Source organism: Nesoenas mayeri (assembly GCF_963082525.1).
Source record: "Nesoenas mayeri genome assembly, chromosome: 6".
Lineage (NCBI taxonomy): Eukaryota > Metazoa > Chordata > Aves > Columbiformes > Columbidae > Nesoenas > Nesoenas mayeri.
Window position 1 is genome coordinate 14,013,654 of NC_137545.1, and position 24,994 is coordinate 14,038,647.

Consider the following 24,994-nt stretch of genomic DNA (forward strand, 5'->3'; position numbering starts at 1 on the left):
CTCAAACACAACACAGAGTTCTCAAAACAGACCATTTTAACAGCTGCTGACTATACTTGGAAGATAAAAGTCAAATTAGTACACATTAGTACCAAAGTCATATTGTTTACTCAGCTAGAGATGAAAATGGGTAGTTAGGAAAAGTGTTACGTATAATTAGCAAAAGCAAACAGTACATGACCACAAATCAGTATGACAAAAAAATAATGACGTTACTTGAAGTGGGAGAAAAGAAGGTGGCAGGTTACAAACTTTACTACAGAAAAACATTATGCTTTTAAATTCTGAACTTACCAAAAAGAATATCCAGGCAAAGCCACGTTAAGCATGCAAAATAAAATGTAGATACAAACATAAAATACAGTAACGGTTCTTTGACCAGTTCCATATAAAGACAATAATACATTCAAACAAAAGCAACAAAATAAGGAAACAAAAAAGAAGCAAAACACATTAGACACTGGTGGATAAAATGGAAGAGGCAAATGCGAATAAAAAGGCATAAAATACTTCATATGTCTGTTTTAAAAAAAATAAATCCAATGAAATACCACTTAATTTCCATATTTTTCAAAATTTTCTGGAGAAATCAGACAGATCATTTAAACAATTACAATTTAGAACACACAAAAAGGTGGCTGTTACTGAACAACCATTCTGTTTATCTATATATTACAGTCTCACAGCATGGCAAAAATCCAATTATTTAACTTGCAATATCCAGCAACTAATTAAGTCTCTTTCCTAATATAGGAACTGAAATGAGTTAAAACAATCATAACACTCAGTATGAAAAAGTGCCCTCCAAAAAGCTGCAAGATTTTAAATTAAAGACTGATGAAGCTAAATAGGGTTTTCTTCTCAGCAAGAGCAATCAATTATAAGAAAGATTAAATACAATTGTTTCAAATTGGTTAGCTCATTTTCACGGGAGATGTTAGACCTGAACACAGTTCATCTCCCCCTCTTTATAAACCTGTGCTCTGTCCTCTCAGTTTTATGGAAACCACTAAAAGTCCACTAAATGCAAAAAACAGACTGCCTGGACCACTTTATCATATATAAGACAATATTTGCTTCTTTCCTCTGAATTTTTAGAGGCGCCTATGATTTTTAGAAGCCTTACGCCATAATACTTCCATTATAGCCAAAGAAGATAGGCATATACAGAGATATGAACAAATTGGAATGGCTACATTATAAAATACTCCTGCCTACTCTTAAACTCTTTAACTTTGAAGGTACAACTTTGAATGCGTGCCCTATTTAAGTTTCTTTCACATAGTCATCAGCTGGGACTTAAATGAAAAATGGGTGTATGTACATGTGTTTATTCTGTAACATCCGATAATCTCACACACTAAAAGATAGGTTATTTCCATTTAAACTGCTGCTGTACAAAATCTGTTTCCAAATGCAAGTCCTACAAATCGTATTTTGATCCTCAGTATGAACTTGCTATTACCTTTCCCAGTGTGCCCCTTGAACCAGAGCTGCCTTGTGCTGAGTGAACAAAGGCCCCAGCACGGTCCAGCAGAGGCTGGAGCTCCAGCAAACAAACCTTCGGGTCAGCTATCAGCATCTTCCTACCATGGTACTGATTCGTACTGAGCAAGGTGCAATGTTATGGGAGACCAAGATTATAGCTTGTTGTATGCAACATCTACGTTTAGTATTAAAAAATGGCACTAGTGTCCACTTCTGAGGGACACCACAATTTCAAAACCACAATACATGAAGTGGGGAGATATGGCAAAAAGGGAGAGAGTGCTGGAAACTATACCTGCAAGAGAAATATTTATTTATTTAAGTAATTCTATCAAGCTGTACATCAAGTAAGAGAATATAAGGATGTATTCATCATACTCAACCAAGAATTAAGGAATCACTGCTCTTCATTGTTAACTAGCTACTTGTGTTCCCAGAAACATTTATACTTAAATGATGTTAAAATTTCTGCACAGAGTTAAAGTGATCATTCGTCTGACTCTGACTGTCAAGGGTGCTAGTAAACTTTTATTTAAAATATTAGTATAAAAGTAAAACTATATATCAAGTGCAATCCCAGTTAAATCAGTTTGGTGCAAACAGTTCACTTCATCCAGCACTGACAGAACGGCGATGTAAAGTGCAGCTTACAGCACGGAGGGTCGTGGATATTTGTTTGCATTTTTATCACTCAGGAATGCGGGTGTAACGCCTTCCACACCCACTGCAACAAAACTTTCCATTACTAATTTCCTAACAGCTGTTTAGAAATAGCTGGTGCTGTATCATTTTGGATTTGGTTTGAGGCTATCTTCATTGGCCTGTAATTCTCATTTAATTGCAAACATTTTTGTTTCCAATAGTTGAAGTTTTATAATAGGATAAGATGAAGAAATAACTCTTAAAATATTACTAGCATCAAAAGATTATTTTCACTATAGCTAACCATGCCTGGTTGATTGGTTAGATGTGTTTTATTTATTCTTAAAGAACTTGAAGTACAGATTATATCAGAGAACAACAGTATTTTGGCTGAACAAAGTGAGTTGAATTTAAGACATATGAAAAGCTGCACAAATTTTAGCATAATATTGAAAGATTTAAAAAAATAAATTCCAAAGTAATTTATTTTGTCTATTAAAAAATACGACGTCTCCAAACATATTTGAATATTATTTATAAATTAGGATTCTAAATTCCAGAGAGTGAAGCTGACACTTTGTCAAGTATGTGATCTACAAGAGAAGGAATTGACCTTTACCAAGTTGTCTTGTGCCTTTCCTTCCTCATATTAAACCCTCAAAAATCTTTACACAACTGATGATGTACACAGAGAAAGTACATTAAAGGAAATGAGACACAAACCAGAAAGTGCAAGAGAGCCTCACTAGAAGCTTACACGAACACAATGCTCAGAGACAAGAGAAAAATGACACAGACACTACCTTTTTAACAGTATGAATAAATACAAATTTAATGTGAAGGCACAGGAAAAATACAAGACACCAGAAGAGGCGTTCGGGCAGATTTATGTGAGGAAAACCAGAGGATAACTGTAGTTCTCTATATCATCGTATTTGTTTCACTGGTAGCAATAGCATGCAAATAAATGTCTTATTTCATGATCCAGGAACAGCCAGTAGGCAAGGGAATTTTCTCCTTCTGTCAGTGTGATATTTTTCCTGCAAGCATCATCATTTAACACTTGTATTTGTTTTCCACAAACCAACACAACAGATATTACAATATCCTCAGAGAAAACACCATCAATTTAATCTTACTAGATGCAATATAAGCCCCAAAAAGCTTATTACAAATTCTGACTGTTAAAATTCTGAGGATAGGGGTAAATAACCACTGTCAGTATTCTTACTGTCATTTATTATACTCACTACACTTGGCACCTGTAGAGTCTGTAGATGAAGATTTTAAAAACTCAATTCATGTGAACAAAGTTCTGTGTCTACAAAATCCATAGCAGAACGGTGGGGAGAGAGAGATAGAGAGAGAGAAAGAACTAAACAAATGAAGAAAACCAGTTCTGAATTCTGTAAACTAACTGTAGAATGATGGATGTGTCCTTGGTTTTCTTATTTCCAATTTCTAACAGCCTCTGAAATGACATGCTGCATATAAAAAGATGCAATGGACATGTTTACTAACTAATGTATTTCTACTGCAAGATCTATTTTTTGTTTGTTTCTAAGTTTCCAGCACTAAGTTTACCCTTTTGAAAAGGAAATGGCCACCCACGCCCCTCAGCAGCTGTTAGCATCCCCAGGGCTGACCAGATTATTAACACTGGCAGACAATCCACTCTTGGAGCAGTGAGGCTTCTCTTTAAAAACTGACCCTCCTGTCAGTCGTAAGAACAGTTTCCCCATTCTCTCACTTTCTTTCACATAAATTCATACGGTAATTCCTACATTAAACTCACTATATATTACCACATCACCCGAGCCTTCAACACAGGTCTTGACACCTCTGTGGCAACAATTTACAGACTAAAAGCTTGTGCTGTTCTATAGATAAAATGTTTTGGACATACATCTCTAGCTGCTTGCTTAGTGTCATGAGAGCATGAAAGAACTATTCATTTAACATGCATGAAAACTAATTTTGACATGTCGCTTCGTTAACAGTGTGTAACTAAAGTATGGTTTAGGTATTAACAAGTGGAGGTTCTTCCTTCTCTTTTTGTTTTGAGGTTGGTTTTTTTCTCTGTTTGTTTTAAATTGCCAAGCTCTGAAGTTGTCAATCATCATATTGAAAGAGGATTTCAGTTTTAATGAACAAAGCAAACAGGTTAAGTATGACACACACTCACCTCTCTGCAGGTATTGCATATGCTATTAAGCAATAAGAGTGAGCACATGACTAGTTTGGTTTACCTTAGAAAGTGACTCATGGGCTGAATTGACTTATAGCAGTATAATACAATGATTTACTACAAATAATAACAAAAATGAAATTGTAGTTGGATGTTACTCCATCTCAAATTCATGCACAACCAAGGGTTAAGCCATGAGTATAAACATCGCAGCTGATGGTACTACGATTTTGAGAAAACATAATTTAAATTATGACAGTTCTGTTTGGTGAAATGTTTTAAAGACAATCCAAGATTTCAAGTTCCTTTTGGAATTGCTATAGAAATATTAAAAATGCTTACTTTCAAATGACTGTTAGGCTGTAAAAATTTATGTGCTATTGTCTGATTACATTATAGCATAAGTTATCTTAAGCTGCAAAGTCAGTCTTATGCAGGTAACAACTGAAAACACCAGACATGCTACTGTGCACAAACTAGTAGGTATGGTTGTATCAGAGCAAGACACCAGCAGAGCAATTTTCATTCTGAATGATTTTTAGTAACAATTTAAATAAAATTGTTATTTGTTGCAGATATTTTGCAGTTTCTTCTGAAATAAACTATCATTAGTATATCCCATTCTCACGCATTAAAAAAACCCCTTAAGTGCTCGTACAAAGCTGATCAGAGACTAGTTACTTGTCATGTGGCTTACTCATGCAGGGTAACTAAATTACTAAATACTAAATAAACTAAATTACTGCCTCAGTGAGTTCTGGAAAACCAATCTCACTGGCAGTCCCTTCGGCACTGTAAGTTCCTTGAGCAACGGCAAGTAGAGCTGAACAGGCAGCTGTGCAAGCAAAGCACAGCATCCTCTTACCTCAAAAAGATTTTAGTCTTCGTGGCCAGGAACCCAGTTAGTTTTCTGCTGAAATACAGGGAGCTGGGTTTTTATTGCTTAACTAAGCAATAAAGTGTATGAAAAATTGAGTCTCCCAGAAAAGAGGTCTAGAACTCCAGAAAGCTGGGGAAAAAGGTTTACTGAATTTCATGAGTTAAGTTACGTTCCTTAAGTTAATCTTAAGAAATCAGCTGCCGTAGGTGTTTTTTACCTTATTGTTTCCCCAAAAGATTTTTAGAGAAAAAGAATTACCAATACATAAGGCAGCATGCCTGAGACCTGGATTTTTCCTCAGAAGAGAATTTCTAAATTATCTTCACTAGCACTGTGCAAAACACAATATTAAAAGCTTGATTGGAAACAAGACATTTTGCTTTTGGCACAGTAGTACCCCTTCAGAAAGCAAATTATTATTTGTATTTTGTGAAGTATTTTGAAAAAGTCTAATTATTGCAAGTACCTATCACAACTTAAAATTCAGGATTGGTTATAAAGTGCATATATCAATAATTATAGAAGAAAGCGCTTAACAAAAGCATGCATTAATGTCTTCTAATAAGCTCTGGCCAAGGAAGTCCAGCCACGCTGTGCCCACACCACCCCTCCCACCACCCAGCTAATTTGCTATGCAACCAGCTCACTATGAAGTGAAACTGTGAAAGCCACAGTAAGCCGAGCAAACATACACACTGGCATCTAAAGGGAAAAAGCCATCGCAGCCACGAAGTAAAATTAAATACAATGTGCAGTGAACTAATTCATATCTACAGATCCTTATCCAAGCAGCGCTGGAAATGCTCACACTGCTTGCACCCTACTCTCATATGATCTTGTTTCCAGTCCCTGCTGATATAATAATGCAAAAAATTATTACAATTTAATCAGGGAAATAACCTCTAAAATATTATCTCCTAAGAAATTAAATGTGTAGTCAATACAAAACACAATGGAATTGATATAAACAATACTTGGAAGACAGCTACTAAAAAATAAAGACTAGCAATATGTGGAAAACATGGATGTTTCTCCCACTAACCATACACTTACCAGCTTCTGAGTAATGTTTCACTGTTCTGCTTACTGCTAAGCAATGACTAAGCCTCAGCTTCCCTGGTAGGCATTTAAAAATACAGGAAGTTTTTCTACAGAGAAATTGCTCAGGAGCAATCTGAGTAAAAGAAAAACATATGCTCAAGAAAGAAGGCAGATATTCTCACTACGTCCCATATGTGGTGTTTTGGAAAGCAGAGAGGAGCCAACTCCATCACACAGGGACACAGGGACACAGAGCTTTACCTGCGCAGGCAGCAGATTTTTCAGATGCTCTCCACAATCTACAGAAAAATCTACATCTTTTCTCCTAGCACCTCCAGTTCCCCATAATGAAATATTTTATTCTGGTTTTACAATGGCATTAAATATTAGGACTGAGAAAAGAGTAATAATATTTAGGTCCTACTATTTTTTTGGAGTTCAGTATATTCTCATTCAATTTCTCTGTGGTGAGAACCCTGCCTGTACACCTTGTAAGAGGATGAGGTTCAAAAAAACCTTCAGAAAAATCAGGCTGCTTCTGCATCCCTTAATTCAGAATGTTTTGTCTGAAACTAGGCAAGAAATTTGGTGAAAATATATGTTACCCTGAGTCAACACTAGCACAATCAGATCACTGTTCTGACTGAGAATGATGGTGCTAAAAGGCTTTTTGGAAGCCCTATCCAATTTAGAAGGGTTTTTCAACGCAAAGCTTTAGTCAATTTAAAATAAATATAAATACTAAGGTTTCCAAAACACAGAAGATAAACACTTTATTATTATATAGTTTCCTTTTCAAATAGGAGTCTAAAATGTTTGTTTCTCACTTGGTCAATCCATCACATTTTTTGTTTACATATATTCCCTCCTTTGCAGGTGTTGTGTACACTATTAAGCAACACTGCATTGCTGACCAACATAATTAACGGTTGATCTAAGAGCTCAGTCTTTGAACTGCACATTTTCAAGGTTATATGGCTCACAATGGTGACTGGAAAAGGCAAGTGTAAGAGATCACAGTGACTGCCCTTGGATGACAGGAGAGAGTGAGTTATGAACTGAGAAGGTCCAGAATTATCTATAATCGATACTTGGAAGATGAACTACTCATTTTATTTTTCAGCCTGGCCAGCAAGGATTCATTGGGCATTTCATTTTTGTTTGAACTGTTCATAAACTTTCACTCTTGCTACAATATTGAAAATGGGCTGTTGTCAGACGTAGCTCTACTCTGACTGACTCAGCATGCCAAACACTGAAGGAAAAACAAAACCAGGAGCTGCATTTTTGTGAATAAAGATGTAAAAGCTATCAATAGTAAACCTAACAGAATCACTTGTTTCAAAAGTTCTAAAAGTGCAGGCTTTTCAAGATCGGACACCTTTCTGATTACAGCAGAGACTGCTCATACTCTTCAATAAAACATGTTGTTCACCTCTGAGATACAGAGCACTGTAAATGATGGCACCCGAGAAAAACAAACTAGCAGCTAACAATAGGTTAAAAAAAAAGAAAAACTCAAAAGCAGGCACTGCTGCTTCTCTCACCAAACGCAAGCTGCTTCAGCAACATCACCTACTGACATGTCAACAGGTGCTACTGTAACAACTGCACAGTGCTAAGCTACAGCAGCTGCTGCAGTTGAACACACCAAATCCACAGCGCCCCCCGAAAGGCTGTCCTGGATTTTCACTGCAAGGAGGAAGTACAGGTTATGACTTCTCCACTGTTTCCCCCGCAAGAATCCTTTGTAATATTTCATTAACTGATGTGTCCTTGTTCCAAGAAGCTTCTTGCTCTTTCAAATCTCTGACCACCCACTTCCACTTCCCTACTGGAAGAACTCACTGGTGGACACTCCCAGTACATGGTGAGCTGGTTGGTGGCCAGCGGGGAGGGAGGCAAAGGAAGAGCAAGGAGAGGAACACACTGCTGACCAGAACCTACATGGTTATGGCTTTTTGAAGCTAAAGTTTACAAAAATTAAAAAAAACACCACCTTACATCAAACCAGAACGTTCTCTGCACATCACGTGGCTTTTGTCTCATTAGGTACCTGCTATGGGTAAAGGTTTGTTTTGGGAGATACAACACTTTAGAAGAAAACTTCTGTAAACAACGAAGACAAGCAAACTGCCGTCAGCTCTAACCACAAGGAAGGAAACCCCAGCTGCCTACTGCTACAACTCCAAATCCCTACTTTAAACTGTGCTCATACATGGAGGTGGTAGGGCTTTTGATAACTGTGCTTAATAAACACAGTCCGGCGTGGCTCATGGTAAATAAACACAAGGCAATGACAAAACATTATGAGCATGTCCCACTTTAGAAACTGTGATTGTCAAAACATATCAAGCTAGCTTTGATCTCTTTCCATAAATCTCACAGTATCCTTAAAGATCTATCATTAGTCAAGCTCCAAATTCATAGTCAACAACTGGAAGACATATCAAGCATAAATGCAATTGCATTAAATAAATTCTATATACAGAATCTATCACTTTTAACAGTAGATCTGCCACTGAAATTTAGAGAAAAATGAAGCATTGAGCAAACATGGTTTAACAGGTTTACTGTTGTTACATAACTTTGATAAAGAATTTGTCATATTTGTTACTACCACAATCAAATTCAATACAAAGATGAGCAATAATAAACACTACAAAACACGACCAAATTTTAACATGAGGAAGCATCGTTACTGAAATAGTTTCCTCCATAGGGGAAAGTTTTTTCTCATTTTCTTTCATTGGTCTTACTGGAGACATCACATAAGGATTCTAGAAGGCTCTGTAAACTAATTATTCCCACTAATGTTACCATCAGCATTCTGCAGAAACCTGAATGCTTAAAGCAAGCCTAAACCTCTCAAGCACACATGCAAGTAGTTGCATGCAGGGAACATGCAAACCCAACACCTACCTCCATTTTCTACCTTTGGAAAGAAATATAAGCAGGTAAAACAAAAATTTCTCCCTTGACTTTCGAATTGAAAAAGAGAAACAAGTGTCCATCACCTGCCAAAAAGCCTACCTGTAATCTAATAATCTTAATTATCTCTAAAAGGCTACAAAGTCAAATTCAGCAATACTGGATCACTCAGAAGGATGAAAAATAATTTGCTACTACAACTGAAGTCACTGCATCTGAAGAGGAAACAATTATATTTATGTATTTTTGTATTTCACAAGGTTTCTCCTTATGTACTAAAACATTTTTTATTTCCACAGGGATTGACCCCATTGGTAAAGCCGCCTGGAAGGTACAGGCACCTGGAAAGTACAAACACACTCGCCTGCTTTACAGTCAGGTGCCTTTTAACCAACTGCTGGTTAGGTCTCATCAGAAATAGTTATGCAACTTCCATCTTCTGCAATCAGCCTGGTCACAAGAATTTCTGTTATCAAAGTAAGGCATGATTTTTTCAACGATTGTTTCCCATTGGCAATTCTTTGAAACTGAACAAAAGAGAGAAAAAGAAAACCAGAAAGTGTCCTACCGTAACAAAACCAATCCAGAATTACAGTACAATATTCTCTCTTTGGAGATAATTCTTTCTAAAGTACACTGTCAGACACTTGAATTAACAACTGTATTCCAATCGTAACTGTCAGCATCAGATGCTTTACAAGAACATACAGAACCTTACGGATTTGAGCAACAAGTGCTGAAGGGTATTAAGAAAAATACTTATTTAGCCATTTAGTTACTTACATTGTTGTTGCGTGTTTCTACTGCTGGAAACTTCCTGACTATGAATTTGACAGCAGATTCCAGGTTTTTGTCAATAAGATAGGATGGTTTGGCTTTGGGGTCACCGCATGCCTATAAAAAAATACAATAAAAAATGAAGTAAACATACAATCATCCGTCTAAAGCTAAGCGACAGTTGCAAATCTGACGACACAATTTTATAGAAAGATTCTTTCTTTGTTTGTTTGTTTTTAGTGAGCAGGTGATAAAATGAAAGGCAAAGTGCAGGGACTGTCACAGCTGAAATATGCAATGGGAAACAGTACAGAGATGCTCTTCTACTGAAAAAGATGCATGGAAGTATCAAAGCAGTTAGTGCAGAACAGCAGTGAGGGAAAAAACTCAATCCTAAAAGAAGGAGGAAAAAGAATGGTTTCTTTTTAATGCTATTCCTGGTTTGAGGTAGTGTTGTATCATCTGAAGTTAATAAACTGTTAGAAAATTCAATCATGTCATCATCTGTGGAGGACAGTGCTGAGCACATTAGTTGATTAAACTATCCTTTATTAAACAAAACTAAAAGCCCCACCACCAACCTGCATTTAATTTTTCTTCAAACTTAACTGCAAGACAATTTTCCATGCCACAATAAAACCACCAGTACTTGCGTGAAGTATCCTACTTCCCTAGATTAAGAACTCAAGTTCTGTCCCTTTTCTTTACTCCTATAACAGCATAGGCTGTGCTTTAAAAGCAGCAATCAAGAAATTTCATTAAATTTTAATTTGCAGAGAGGTCGCAACTGTTAGGTCTCTATTTAAATATCTTACGTAGACATCTCAGAACAGCTTCTGTGGATAAAGGACTGACGAAGCACCTACTTTTGCCAGCTCCAGAGCATGCTGTCAGACACACGACTCCTCCTCCGCTACTCTGACTAGTGAGCCATGCTACACCATTTAGTTTAGAGCAACACACTAAAAGCAGGGTTACTTACATGACAAAATTTGTGCTCAAATTGTATTTTCTCTCAAATATTTATTTAGTTTTACAGTCCTCATAGGGATTTGCAAAGGAGTTTCGTGTCTCATGCAAAACTAAATCACATGCTAGGCGTTTCTACGCAACATAGTGAACTCAAATGACAGCTCATTTCAAAACTTCTCCACATTGATTTCTATGACCGAGTTGTGGACTGCAGAGACAGAAGTCATGGAGTATGAGACCGATTCTGAAAGCGGGCAAGCGGGCAAAGGGAAGGTGAAAAGCTTTGCAAACCTTCCAAACTTGTCCTTGCTGGGAAAGCAGTGTAATAAAAAGAGAGAAAAATTACATATAAACAAATTACTCTTAAATTCTAAAACACGTTACATTTAAGTGAACTAACACACTATTACCTACATCCAAGAGAACATTATGACCATCTGTTACTATAGGCAGCATACTTTCTACTGGATGGCGATTACTCTAGTAGTCAAACACAACTTTACACATACTCATTAGGATTTCACTATTGTGCAAAGTGCTGCATATATAGAGAGACATGTAACTTCTAATAGTATTTCCAAACTAAGTTTAGATAGGGAGAGGAAAAAAAGGAGTTAACAAATATCACATGCAACTACAGGGGAAAAAAGGAGAGAAACTCAGTGAAGTTTTACATACCTGAAAAAGAAACGGTAGCCAAGAAAAAAAAAAAAAAAGAGTCATTATTTTAAGTTTCTAAAACTCCTACCAGCAGTACATGACCATCATGATGTATGCTAATGTACTACCCTAACACCAACACTCTCACATTTGCTAATTTTTCCACAAAAATACTTAATTTTATTAAAATATCATATCTATAATACTGCAAGACGAATTTACAGTGAAAATAAATGCAGCAACATCCACAGTATCACTTAGATATTAAATAGTTGCTTCAATATTCTTCCAGCAGCAAACTTGTGCCACAGAAGATCTATTCTGAACACACTTTAAAGTCTTTATACAATTTCAAAAGTAAAAATTATACCGTAAATAGGTGTCCAAAAATTAAATGATGCAAGCTTCAAATTTATGAAGTCTTTAACCAGATGTCACAGATTTGTCAGATTATTTCAATTTGCTGTCCTTGCCACAAGTTATATAATTTTCTCTACTAAAAGAAGGATCGCAAACTCGGAAAACAGCTTCATAGACAACACATATTTGTGGCCTGTTAAATTCCAATATGGTTGCTCTTATACAGGAGACAAGAGACCCGCCACTGTTGACTTCCTAAATGTTTCGGTTTGAATCCAAACACTACTTCCACATTACACTCCTTATTTTTCCTAGCAACATGTTTTTCCTCGTGTAAATCAGCTCTCCAAAACGGTTAGTAAAAATTATGTTCTACCCAAGCCCCCTCCCCCCAGATCACTTACATGGAAACACATGTCTGAAAACACTACCATGCACATCCTCATGTAGCTTCAGGAACTCTAATTCCAAAGATGATTAATATTATCCTCAGTCTAACTGGCAATCCCCTCAACAGATCTGAGTATGCAAGAAAGCCTTGCTCCTTCCAATTGTTTATTTACTAACAGTGCACGTAAAGCAACTTTAATTCTTCCTACTAGTAAACTACACAAGATGGATCCATCTATAAGAAAGGAAATTGCTGCAAGATATAAAAGGTTAAATGTCTCCTTCATACATTTCAAAATTCCAGCTTCTAACAAGTTGGACCAGCCTATGTATGTGGACTGATGAGGCCAGACACCACAGAACAAGGCGGTCAATGCCTTTTCCTTCCCTCTCCCACATCCCGCAGCTCCTTTCTAAGAACTGATATTATTTGGTTACTATCTGTTGTTGCATCAATACAGTTTTCATTCATGCTGTTGCCTGCATTCGGGTAAAACAGTCTACATAAGCTAAGCCTCCCCTAAAATGGCAAATAGACCTATGAAGCTCAAGCTCACTACAATTTAGTCTAGGAAGCATAAAAGAATGAAGATACGAACCCCAATCCCAGCACTTTCACACAAGCGGTAAGACACATAGCCACAATTTTGCACTGTAGAAAGAACAAAGGCATTGAGGGCAATGGCCTTAGAATATAGATAAGAAAAGCAGCTTTTGCTTTTAATCATTGTATTAGTCAATATAAAACCCCTTGTCAGCACTGTAATAGGCAGGAACATGGTGGTACAACATAAAAATACCACTTTGCCATATACAGCTCTCTAGCATTCAAATAGAATTTTGAGAAGTAGCTCTTTCTCAGTCAGCCTCAGATGTCACTTTCTCCCCTAAGTGGGCTGCAATAACCTTTCTTCATTTATTTTTTTTTAAGGAAAAACAGAATGGCTATGTTTTTTGAGCATTAAAAAGAAATCTGAATTAAAAATGTTCTTATTAGAGCAGCATTCATGGAATACAGCTCTGAGAAGCTATAGGATTCCAGCTGCTTTGGCCCCGAAATACTATACTGAAAGAATCTCCCAGCAGTCATCTCTAAATCCCTTTGTACATTACTAAACAGTTGCCAAGCAGTTATGCTGAAAAAGATGATGCAAAGCTACCATCAGAGACTAATCCAAGTAACCTAAAAAAAAAAAAGCTCGGGCACTGGATTTCTATCAAGTTACACAGCATTTTCCACAGCAGTTTAGAATGGTCCATGTTGTGGTAAGCTCCCAGCTCTCAGTTAACTAAGTGAACATATTTTCCTGATCTCATTCCATGCATCCAACTCTTAACAAGAATATGACTTCTATAGCTAAGAGATTCATTATTCAGAATTCTCATTTGCTATCATATGTATAGGCCAAACTTCAGAGACTAGACTACATGCACATGATGCCATACGTTTTGAATTAATGCAGTGTTTTCCTACCTAACCTAATAATCTAGATAACTAGGTCATTATTATTATGAAACAAAATACAGACTCTATTCTTCACTTGATGCTATGAGGCTCTTCTATACTATTTTCATTTTGAAACGGAAGAATACTACCTAGTTTGACTTTTTAGGTCATAATCATTCAGAAGTGGCCAACAAGAAAACAACCAACAATAAAAACGTCCTTAAGGTCTACATTTAAAATAAGGGGCCTCTAAAGAACACAGAATCTGGTACAACTGTCCTTGGTGCAGCATACACCAACGTTAAGAGATATGGCCAAGAGCCCTTTTGCCCCAGTGCAGTTACAGCTATCACCACAAAAATCAAAGCCCAACATTCTACTTCCTACTTGAGGGCAGAGGATGTTGGAGAACAAAACAAAATGCAAACCACCAAACAAACAACAACAAAATCAACAAATTTGCTACATATATCCAACTGATGGGACATGAAAAATGGGAAGTTTATGTTCAGGTAAAATCCTTGCCAAAAGTCAGTGCCATGGCACAGTGAACAGGGTGCAAACTTGCATTTAGAACTCCTAAACTTCACTCCTGCCTTTTAGATAAACCTGCCAGGTGTCATGGAGTAACAATACTGGGAAGTATTACCTGAGTTACATGGTGTAGGATGATTTTTAAAAGTCCAAATATGTTACTGTATTACGGAAACACTTTTTGTTGTTGTTGCTGCTGCTAAGCCCAACCTATTTCAAATGATTAGCAAGGCTGTTTCCCAATAAAGGAGAAACAGGGCCATTTAAATCAAGAATTTCCTATGTTCAGTCCCCAAACCTACATCAGCAGATGATCATAAAGTTAGTCATATTTTGCAGCAATTTAACATGTTCTTACTACTTCAAGAGATCTTGATTTACTGTTACTGCAGACTTGAGATAAAACACTGCTGAGCACAGTTCCACTGGACTGTGGCAACAATCACTGAAATAATCTGTCACTTACAAATGAACACGCACTAAAAAATCTCTATGAATATAACCAGCAAACTGAAGGAATTTCAATAACAGCAAAAAAATATGCCATCCCCTGAGTCAGTAACTTTCATTAGTAAATGGAAGTACACTAAGATTTCTCACATTAAAAAAATGGGAACAGCTCTTGTATGTACCATTTAAGGTTTACTACAGCACACTCTCTTGACATGCAAGAAAGGCATGCACACTAAAACTGTTCTGCTTCCCTTGGAATAGCTGCTGGCATTAAAGACTTCACCCTAAAATGTATCTAAGTTTGAATGCCTGGTTTGCAGCTATGCATCCTATAAATTATACTAAATAATACATGGCAAAGAAACATTCAAAGAGATAGGTTCATCATCAACTCTAGATTTCTGTAGGATAAAACACATCATTTATTCTTTCTGTCATGCATTTAAAATAATGAGATTACCATCTGACAAGCTCTAATTTCGAAAATGCAAAACTGAGAAGGAGAGAGGTGAATAGTCAATAAAGAGCTTCTTTGAATGGTGAATACGTGAGGAAACAGTTCATACTACATCTGCCTTAATACCTCTGATGAAGCCTACTAGAACCGCTTTGCTGTATTTTAGGTTTTATGGAAGCCTAAGATTATTATTAAACAGGCTGACCCCAGACAGGCTTTGTGAATGAAGCTTTGTCCCTCTTAACAGCAAAGCAAGCAGATGCAAGAATTAGCTGGTCACACATGGACAAATTATTACAGTTTAAATACTTTTGATGGCTTAACCGTCCTATCGGCTAAATTACATTATTGATGTTTACAGTTACATAAATGATACTTGTACAAAAGATAAACACCTATTTTGATACATAAACTAGGCTAGTAGATTCAACCAGAACTTTATTGTTCCCATGACTTAACCAGGATCCAGAATCAGAAGAAAGTCTCCAGTGTACCAATTCCTGGACAGTGTCTAAAGGCCTCGAACATATCCAAAATATGGCTCAAAATTATTATAAATTTAACAGCTATTGCATTTTTCATGCACAGAAGTTCAAATTTTTGAAAGATAATGCACTTTAATATTAATTAAAATTACAATTAAAGATATTAAAAGACAGTCCAATGTTTGCTGCAGCTAAGCAAGACATCTACTTCACCATTATTCATTTTTTGGTGTGTCTTGAATCCTAAAGTACGTACTTAATTTTAAATCCTAGTGTATCTCTACTCAGAGATCCAACCCACTACAACGTAAACTCATGTGAAATGAGAAGAAAAGGCTAGAAATGACCTTCCTGTTCCAAAGCAAGATGAACTGTATCTCTGTTGCTCCTGGGAGACATGTGCTAAATCTTTACTTACAGGTCTCCAACAGGCTACATTCAAAACCGTTCTCACAGTATTTTCCAATATTTAACAATCTTTTTAATTAGAAAGTTCTAAGATCTAAACTGAACTTTTCTCTCTACAATTTAACGCATCACTTTTTCATCTCTGTGGCCATACTAAACTGCACAAACTATTCCCCTTCTCTCCACAGCAGTTCTAAATACTTAAAAATCTGTATCTCTTATTAATTTACTTTAAAAAATTCTTCCCATTTTCTTAATGGGTGAAATTTCCTGCATCAGTGGTCTTCTTATTCTACTCTGGACTTTCTCCATTTTGTCCACATCTTTCTTGAAAAGTATGTCAAATCAGATACATTTCAGATGAGTCTGAAAGCATGCCATGCAGAGCAAAAGGATTATTTTCTTTCTATCTTGCTTACACATTTATAGAACCTCACGTCATCCCTGATTTTTTTGCAGCAAAACTTAGCTGGCTCACATTTCTGCTGGCAGGTGCCTAATTTTTCCTGGCTATTTTCCGCAGATTTGCTATCTCATTACTTTTCATTACCATTTTAAATTTCACTAAGCACAATCATACTTTTCTCAGCCACTTCCAAGTTCGTTAGGCCATACCTACAATTTGTTAAGCTCAAACTGAATTCCAGTTAGGTTCTTCATTACTTCCATTGCTTCTCCCAGTTTCCTAGCTACAAATTTATTAAGCACACCATAGTCATCGTTTAGGTTATTAATATAAAGAGCGACTGGAACCAGAGGTTAAGACACAGCCCAAGAAGACCCTGCTGAACCACAGTCTGACAATGAGACCTTCGTAACTGTTCCCTAATACGGTTATCCATCTGCTTTCATCGTTACGATTTCATCCAGACTGTACTTCCTTAGATTGTTTGTGAGAACAATCAGATGAGGTCACACCAGTAGCCTTGCTAAGGTCTAAGTGTAAAATATCCACCAAGTTGTTCATACTAGAGTGACCTGTCAGCTCGTCCACGAAAGAAATATGCTTGGTAACACTTGTTTGAGTAAGCACTTGGTTCTAGCAACCAAATACAGGGCAGGTGAAACCCAAAGAAAACAAACAAACAAAACAAAACACAGAACAACAAACCAAAACCAAACCAAACACAAATCTAAAAAAATCCCCACAACAAACAAAGAGAATTTACACTGCCACAAAACTTTCTCAAACTGTGATTTATAAAGTAACATCTTAATAAAGGAAAGCAAGGCAACAGAAATGTCCAGTCTATTCTGAATCTAGAACAGGAACTGTTAAGACTTCTTAGCTGCATCTCTGTATGCAGAGGCACACAATCTCAAAAATATCTTCCAACTAAAACTGTATTTGGTTTTGTGTCAACACGCGGCAGGACAAACGAACAGTAAATGGAGGGGCACGTAATTCATTTTGTAAATAAAGGAACAATGCAAGGCAATTCTGGGCATCTACACTTGATGCAAAAGGATAAATCCACCTAGCTTTCTGTATATTTTAAAAGATATCATAGGATATTTTTATATTCTGAGTTTAAAAAACTAATGTGACATGGTATCATCAGTTTGTGTTTGCTTTCTGAGCAAATGAATTTATTTATTTGTTTTTTATTTCCAGCACTGCCTGTGAGTTTGTTCTGGGCTTCTTCCTCCTCCTCCTATCAGCAGGACAGTATTCTGAGTCATTCCTCCAAGACCACAGACACAAATAGACAAACATAAACTATCATCTTAACCTTTACAGAACTGCTGATATCTATCAATCCCTGGAAGCAATACCACCCCACCCTAAGCCACTTCCTGATGGCCTCAAGACATTATCTGTTCTTTCCAATATCAACCTTACAACTCAAAACTAGATTTTATTTGTGAGCTTTTCCTCTCAGTTCAAAGCTCTGCACCCCAACAGTGAGCTCAGTGTCGAAAGGGTGATCTAATCCTATGCTCTTCCAAAATTCAGCAGTCTGCAGATTGGAAACTTCTCCATGTTCTGCCAGCCACCCAAAATCTCTCCTACTTTTTCCTGAGGCACTGCCCTAGCGCCTGAGCAAAACAGGACACTTTATCAACCGGTTCTAGTCAGACAATTTACAACTGTCCCCCACGATATTTAGACATTGTCAAGTCCTCTCCAGTTCAGTTTTGGAACTTTTGGGATCTTTTTCTTCACCCCAATCTCACAAACAGCATAAAAGGCTGGCGAAGGAAGATCTGAGCTCTATTCAGCCTTGGCTGATCTGGTCAACTTGGCATCATTTTACCACAGGAGACTTGATGCAGCCCTCCTCTCTCCCTCACAGAATACGCCTCCTCTTGCACTTTGGAAAATAATAAGTACTTTACCTGCTGTAGAAGATAATAGGCAAAACAAAAAGTACTCAGTCTTTAAACAGGCTTACAAGGAACATCCTCAATACAGATAAAAATCCAATATTTCTGCCTTTGTATCCTTAAAGAACTAACTGGCATTTAATCACTTGCTAAATTATTTTAAATCTGGCTTCATACTAAGCTGTGTGGTGCTCACAATAGGACTGGAACCACATTTTTACTTTGGAATGGTAAAGATAAAGTCAGCTAAAGCCCCTGCAAATATTTATTCTGTTCCTTATCTACTACTTCAGTTTGGTTATGCAGTTCATATCTAAGAATTGGTTTAACATTCTCATTTTTCAGATGCTATGGAATCATCAGTTGTGAAAGTCAAAAGAACTTTTTTGTTAATGACATTTTAAGAAAAAATTTTGCACACAAACATAAAACCTGTAGTGTGAAGAACAGAACATTGCTAGCAAAGCAATTAATGCTAAACAACAGACTCATCATGTTTGAGTAACATATACTCTAAATAATTCAAAATCTTAACTTTTACCCTTAGCATTTCTGTTGACAATAGCCCTGCTTCACCATTCTTCAAAAATTACACTCTGTTGATTTGCTCTGGCTAAATCTACACTTCATGTATTTTAAGATGAAATCTCTTATTACGAATACTTCCCAGTATCCAAGGGCTTCATAAACAAACAAAAGATGGGCCCACAGATAACAAGATTTCTCTGCCATCACTCTTGAACAACACCGTTGTCAGTACCAGCAGCCTTACACAAAACTTGCCAACACAGACTTGGCCTGCTCTGAAAGGTACCACAAAATCCAAGCTTCACCTGAGCCAGGATGGCATGAAAAGTGCTGCTGCCTCTGATTTATGGAGGTTTAGTTGTGGGCACATAACAAGAAAGGTACATGGAAAGCAATAATACAATTGCTAACCTGGATAACTGAGGATAACTTCTTAAAAAGTAGAAGGAACAAACTAGGAAAGAAACCGCAACAGTAAGCTTTCCAAGTTCAGAATTAATCCTGGTCCCAGTACAAAAGCCAGCTGAAAGCAGCAAGCGAAGGGTCATCCTCCAAAATAACAACAGCAACAAAAAACCCCACCTCCACACAGATAAAATGAGAGTTTTGTCTCATGATACACTATGGCCTTAGTAACTCCACTTTTCATATTTTCCATGTCACTCTGAGGCAAAAAAACCCATACGGATACTCTACCTTAAAAACAACAAATTTTAAACTATTTCAGAAGAGAATACCACAGAAAGTCACTAAACAGGACATTATGAATAATTAACAGCTATAAGCACAATGACATCAAAACTGACATTTATATAGGAAGATGAAGTGTGTTTATCAATTTTCTAACTGCTTTTAACAACTGTATTTTTTCGGGAAGTAAAATTTTCCTGCTTTCTTTCTAACAGTCAAGAGAATTCTTGATCCTTTAAAATCTCTGCTCCCTAGACAGCATCTACAGCAATCTGTAAGGCAGCTACAAACACTTCACCTCTCACTTCCTCTTATTAAAAAAAGTCTTAACCATTTCCTTTAACCGCAATACCACATATTGTGTGCTTATCTTTAGTAACTTGAGTTTCGATATCATCTTCAAAGGAGGAAGCTATGAGAATCTTAAACAGCAGGTTTGGAATTTACTGTTTTCAGAGAGCGAAAAATAAAGAATAAATAGAAATAAAGAAAAATGAAGCATTCCAGGCAGCCAGCTATGCTGCAGCTGGGCTGAAAAGAGGTCCACAATAAAACACAGTAATCAGTCCCGAGACTTCTGGGGCTCACCATCAGAGCTAGCCAGTTACTACTGACAAACGGTACTCACTGAAGCTTAAAACAACAACTATTTGAATCACAAATCCCTATATGAGTACACAGAATTGCATCTGGGATGGACACAGATTTGCAAAACTATACATCACACAATAATCAAGCTGCTTGGTCATGTCTGCTCTCTCTCTGTATGTAGGACCTACACAATTTTGGACTCGGTTCATGGCATTTGCAGGAAAAACTGGTGTCACCTCTAGTGCTCCCCTACAGAGAACCTATCCACTCACGTCACTAATACGAGTAACAGCAGAAGCTACCACCCCACCGGCACACATGCTCCGGACTCTGCCACCTAAACACACCAGCAGAAATGTGTCTGTAGGCGCTGGGTTACTTAACATGAGTAAGTGGCTCCAAATCAGAGCACTGGTAATGGAAACAGAGTCCACACTCACACTGGTTAAGGCACAGCTCTATGTCAGGACAAGGTTTAACTTCTCCTGCCTTTTTGCTCCAAAGCAGGGCTATGCTCAGGAGAAATTCCTTTGGCCTGTTTTTCACCTGGTGTATTTCTCTCACAGCATAATAAGCACACACACAAATTACTTCCTCACTTCAATGCTCTTCCCCATAAACAGGGAACTCCTGTTTTATGTTAGAAGTGTGAATATATTGTTACAATTATTAAGTTGATGCAGTTTTCCAACATAGGAAACTGCAGACTAAAACGAACCTCCCTTCTATTTTGGAAATATACAAATTTGGAATAATTTTAAATGCTTTATTTATGTCAGCAAAGACTTGCAAACATTCAAGCGCACATCAACTACTGACATTGCTTTGGATCAACACTGACTTCTGAATACTTCGGGTTTTTTTTATTACTATATTCCTGGAAACATCATCTTAATTAAAATCAATATTTCCCTTGGTATAGCCAAGCAGCCCTTACTATTCCTGGAGTACAAGCCTCTCATATGAGCAAAACAAACTGACAAAACTCCTCCTTTAGCTCAGATCTGTGTGGCAGGAGCACTCCTGACAGAAACCTGAGTTCGGAAGTCAAAGCCATCAAGTAAGCACCTAAAAACCTCACACTCCCTCTGCTACTGCTGCAGTGCAGGCCAAATGAACCCAGCATATGAATGGCACAGAAATTTTAACACACTAGGCCTGCAAAAGGATGCCCCTTGCTCGAACGGAATAACTAACAGTTTATGTGAAACAAGGAAAATCTTTCTCCGAAGTAATTGTGTTCAAGGGAAAGCAATAAAATCCGAACTAATATTCATTACTAGAAGTGGACTGAGCAGCCGCACACATTCAGATGATGCACTGCTGGTCAGGAAAATTAAACTGATAAAAATACACGAAGCACCGGGCGCAGGGGATGGCCATGAACCACGCTCTAATGCATCGGAAAGCACCAGGATTTCCTCCAGAGGAGAAAGGAACTAAGCACGGAGGTGTAACCCATCCTTTCCAGACCTGCAGCCGCCCGCACCGCCTCACCCGGGCAAACACCGATGGATGGATTTCGGGAAGGCGGGACCAGCTCCAGCACCCACGGCAGCTTCGCGCATCTGCTCCAGCTCCCGCCGGGAGCTGCTAAGCAACGGCGCGCCTCGAACTTAGCGAAATTAAAACTTACTAATTTTACCCCAAACCATTCCCTTCGGTAGCGACGGGTTTCGCAACTCGGCGTGGGAAAGCCCGTGCCGAGCAGCCCACTCCCGGCTCCCGTGACTCACGCGCGGCGGGGCGGGAGCGGCTCCGGGCCTAGGCCCCGCGGCGGGGGGCGCCGGGCCTGCGGGCGCCGCGCAGAACTGGCCTCCCGCCCGCCAGGTAGCGAGGCGATGGCCGCCCGGGAAGCCCCGTCACCCCCCGCCGCCGGCGGGCCCGCAGGCAACGCAGCGCCGGGCCGGGCCGGAGCGCCCGACCGCGGCGGCGGCGCAGCTCCCGCCGCCTCCCCGCCCTGCCTCTCGGGCCCCGCAGCTAGGCCGCAGCGCGGCCGGCTGAGCCGCAAGCCGTGAGGCGCAGCGCCGGACCGGCCGGGGCCCGGTGGGGCGGCAGCGCGGCGGTCGCGCCGGGGCGGTTCCTCCCCCCCACCTCCCCTCCGGGGCCCCCGCACCTTCTTGATGTTGTAGAGCCGGGTGAGCATGCCGATGCCCCGGTCGTTCAGGATGGTGAGCTTCTCCGCCAGCTTCTGCTGGCTCGGCTGCAGCACCGACCGCGACATCTTGCCCCGCTGCCCTCCGCGGCCCGGGCCCCGCCGTGGTGCGGCCGCCGGCCCGGCGCTGCGCTGCGCTGCGCTGCGCTGTCCCCCCGCCGCCCGCCGCGGCGCTGCTGCCTCCGCGGGGCGTGGCCACGGCGCGCGTCACGTGGCGCCGCTCTCGGCCGCCCCCTGCGGGCGGGCGGTGGCGCGGCCGGGCTGGGGGCGGCCGGGGCCGAGCCCCCGCTGCCCGCCCGGTGCGGCCCCGCGGGAGGGGGGCGGCGCTGGGGCGGAAACCGCGGCGGGGGAGCGCAGGGTTGGGGTCCGGTCTCCCTGGGCGGTTTATTTTGCTGCTGTGCTGAACAGCAGATCCGTCAGGCCGTATTTAAGGTAAAATCCCAAGGTGTGCTTCAAAACCAGGAAGAATATTCATTTTTGTTCAAGGTTTATAAAAAAAGCGTTTTGTTTTTTATTGTTTTAAATTTTACGTGACGGAAATCAGGAACTGAAGCTCAGAAAAGCATTGCATGGTGTATATTGATACAATTATCGTTGCCAGGGTCTGTGATTTTCTGAGGGCATCTCAGGACCGCACCTGGATGGGACCCGGGAGGCAGAAGGAACCCAGGGACACCCACAGGGCAGGGCCATGAGGGACTCAGGGACACGCTGACACCTGTGAGGCTCTTGCCATCCCCTGAGCTGCACACCCATGTACAGCAAATTCAGAGAAATACCATTTGACTTGAGTCACATCACTGTTTTGTTTTGTTTTGTTTTCCTTCTCAAAAGCACAGGAATTAAAAGCATGTATTTTTAAGGAATAGTGAGATTTCCACACCATGAATGTCAGCGTGGGGCTTCCACCAGAGCTGTCCCTTCCTGCAACCTGTTACTGGGCCGGCTGCACCGCTGATCATCCAGCACAACCAGCCGGGCTGCAGGGCTCCCGAGACCAGTTAGCAGGAGACAGGCTTAAGAATTAACCTTCTAATCTCATTTTTTATAATGGCACCACCATCTGTGCTTTTATTTTTATATTAACATTTCCATTTAATTTTCAGTTTGCATTTTTGCATTAGAAAGCTGAATCAGACAACCTCACTCTTTTAGCGGTTTTAAACTAATAGATTTTAGAAAGCATGAATGTGAGATTTTAGAAAATGAATGTGAGAAGCCTAAATGTAACTAAATTGTTACTGACCTCCTTCTTCCCTTTAGCAGCTACAAGACAATTTATGATTCAGAATGAAATCAGGAAGCAAGAACTTAGAGTTCCAATCTTAAGTCTGCTATTGACTCATTCTTTGGCCTTTATCAGATGATTTTCTGCCTCAGATTTGTGTCCAAGAGGAGGGAATACCTAGCAACAATGTTGTAATGAGTAATTAGATTCGACCTGACCTTTCACTGCCGGAGTCTATGGAAAACATCAGAAACATTCAAATCAGTATTAAAATTTGTAAAGCATAAAATGCGATGTAATTTCAAAGTATTTAATTGATAATATTTATAGTAATATTTTTACACAAAACATCTTCATTGTATTTTTTTAAAGTCAAATATAGTATTTCTAGTTGCAACGAAGATGGTTCCCATTTGATTGCACTGCAAAATAAGAGCAAATATTATTGCTGAGAGCAATTTTTTTGTTTCTCATCTATACCTAAAACAACAACTGCCAATTTTTAATTCCATATTAAATTATTTTTCAGACATATTGAGTCTTCTGGAAGTTTCAAACATTAACAATCACAGAATTTGTAATTTATATATAGCCAAGCAAGTGGAATGATACCAACATCGTGACAGTTCATTGGGTATTTTTGTGTGTCATATTGTATCATCTACGGTCTAATATCCCAATCTTTCTTACTCTGGAATTAATACAAGAAACTACGGATTACAAAGGAATCAAAGTCACTTGGTTTTGATAGAGTTTGCACCTATAGAGCTCAGTGGAGAACTTTCTGGCTCTCTATAACTATTAATGTCGTTTTCACAGTCGCTCTCCACACTGCACAGGCAACAGGTTGAGGCAGAGAAGGGAAAAATGACCAACTCTCCTGTGTGGTGAGGACAGAGCAGCCTCGTTTGAAACTCCCACACTATTTGTGAGCCTGTTTACAAGATCCTTTTACAAGAAGGATCTCTGGTTGCTATATATATATATATATATTTAATGTGAATGGTACTGAGTTAGCCGCATTTCTTGGAAGCATGCCGAATATTGGAATAGGGAAATAATGAGCCAGCAGCGTGCCCAGGTGGCCAAAAAGACCAGCATCATCCTGGCTTGTATCAAGAATAGTGTGGCCAGCAGGACTAGAGGAGTGATCGTGCCACTGTACTCACCACTTGTGAGGCTGCACCTTGAATCCTGTGTTCAGTTTTGGGCCCCTCATCGTAAGAAGGACATTGAAATACTGGAGAGAGTGCAGAGCAGGCAACGAAGCTGGTGAGGGGCCTGGAGCACAAGTCTGATGAGGAGCAGCTGAGGGATCTGGGGGGGTTCAGCCTGGAGAAAAGGAGGCTGAGGGGAGACCT

At 39.2% G+C, this 24,994-nt stretch overlaps 1 protein-coding gene across 3 annotated transcripts in view; it reads right to left on the bottom strand.

Annotated features, from left to right (window-relative positions):
* NCKAP1 (NCK associated protein 1) overlaps positions 1-22,562 on the bottom strand; it is a 64,482-nt gene extending 41,920 nt beyond the window's left edge. For all 3 annotated transcript variants that reach the window (XR_013922254.1, XM_080346380.1, XM_080346379.1), the window contains exons 1-2: positions 22,367-22,562; positions 9,954-10,064 (exon numbers count right to left, since the gene is read on the bottom strand). Coding sequence is in view for 2 of the 3 variants with exons in the window: in XM_080346380.1 (XP_080202506.1) it covers positions 9,954-10,064; positions 22,367-22,474 (219 nt within the window). In the remaining variant the exon portion in view is untranslated. The remainder of the gene's footprint in view (positions 1-9,953; positions 10,065-22,366) is intronic.
* Positions 22,563-24,994: the final 2,432 nt, after the last annotated feature.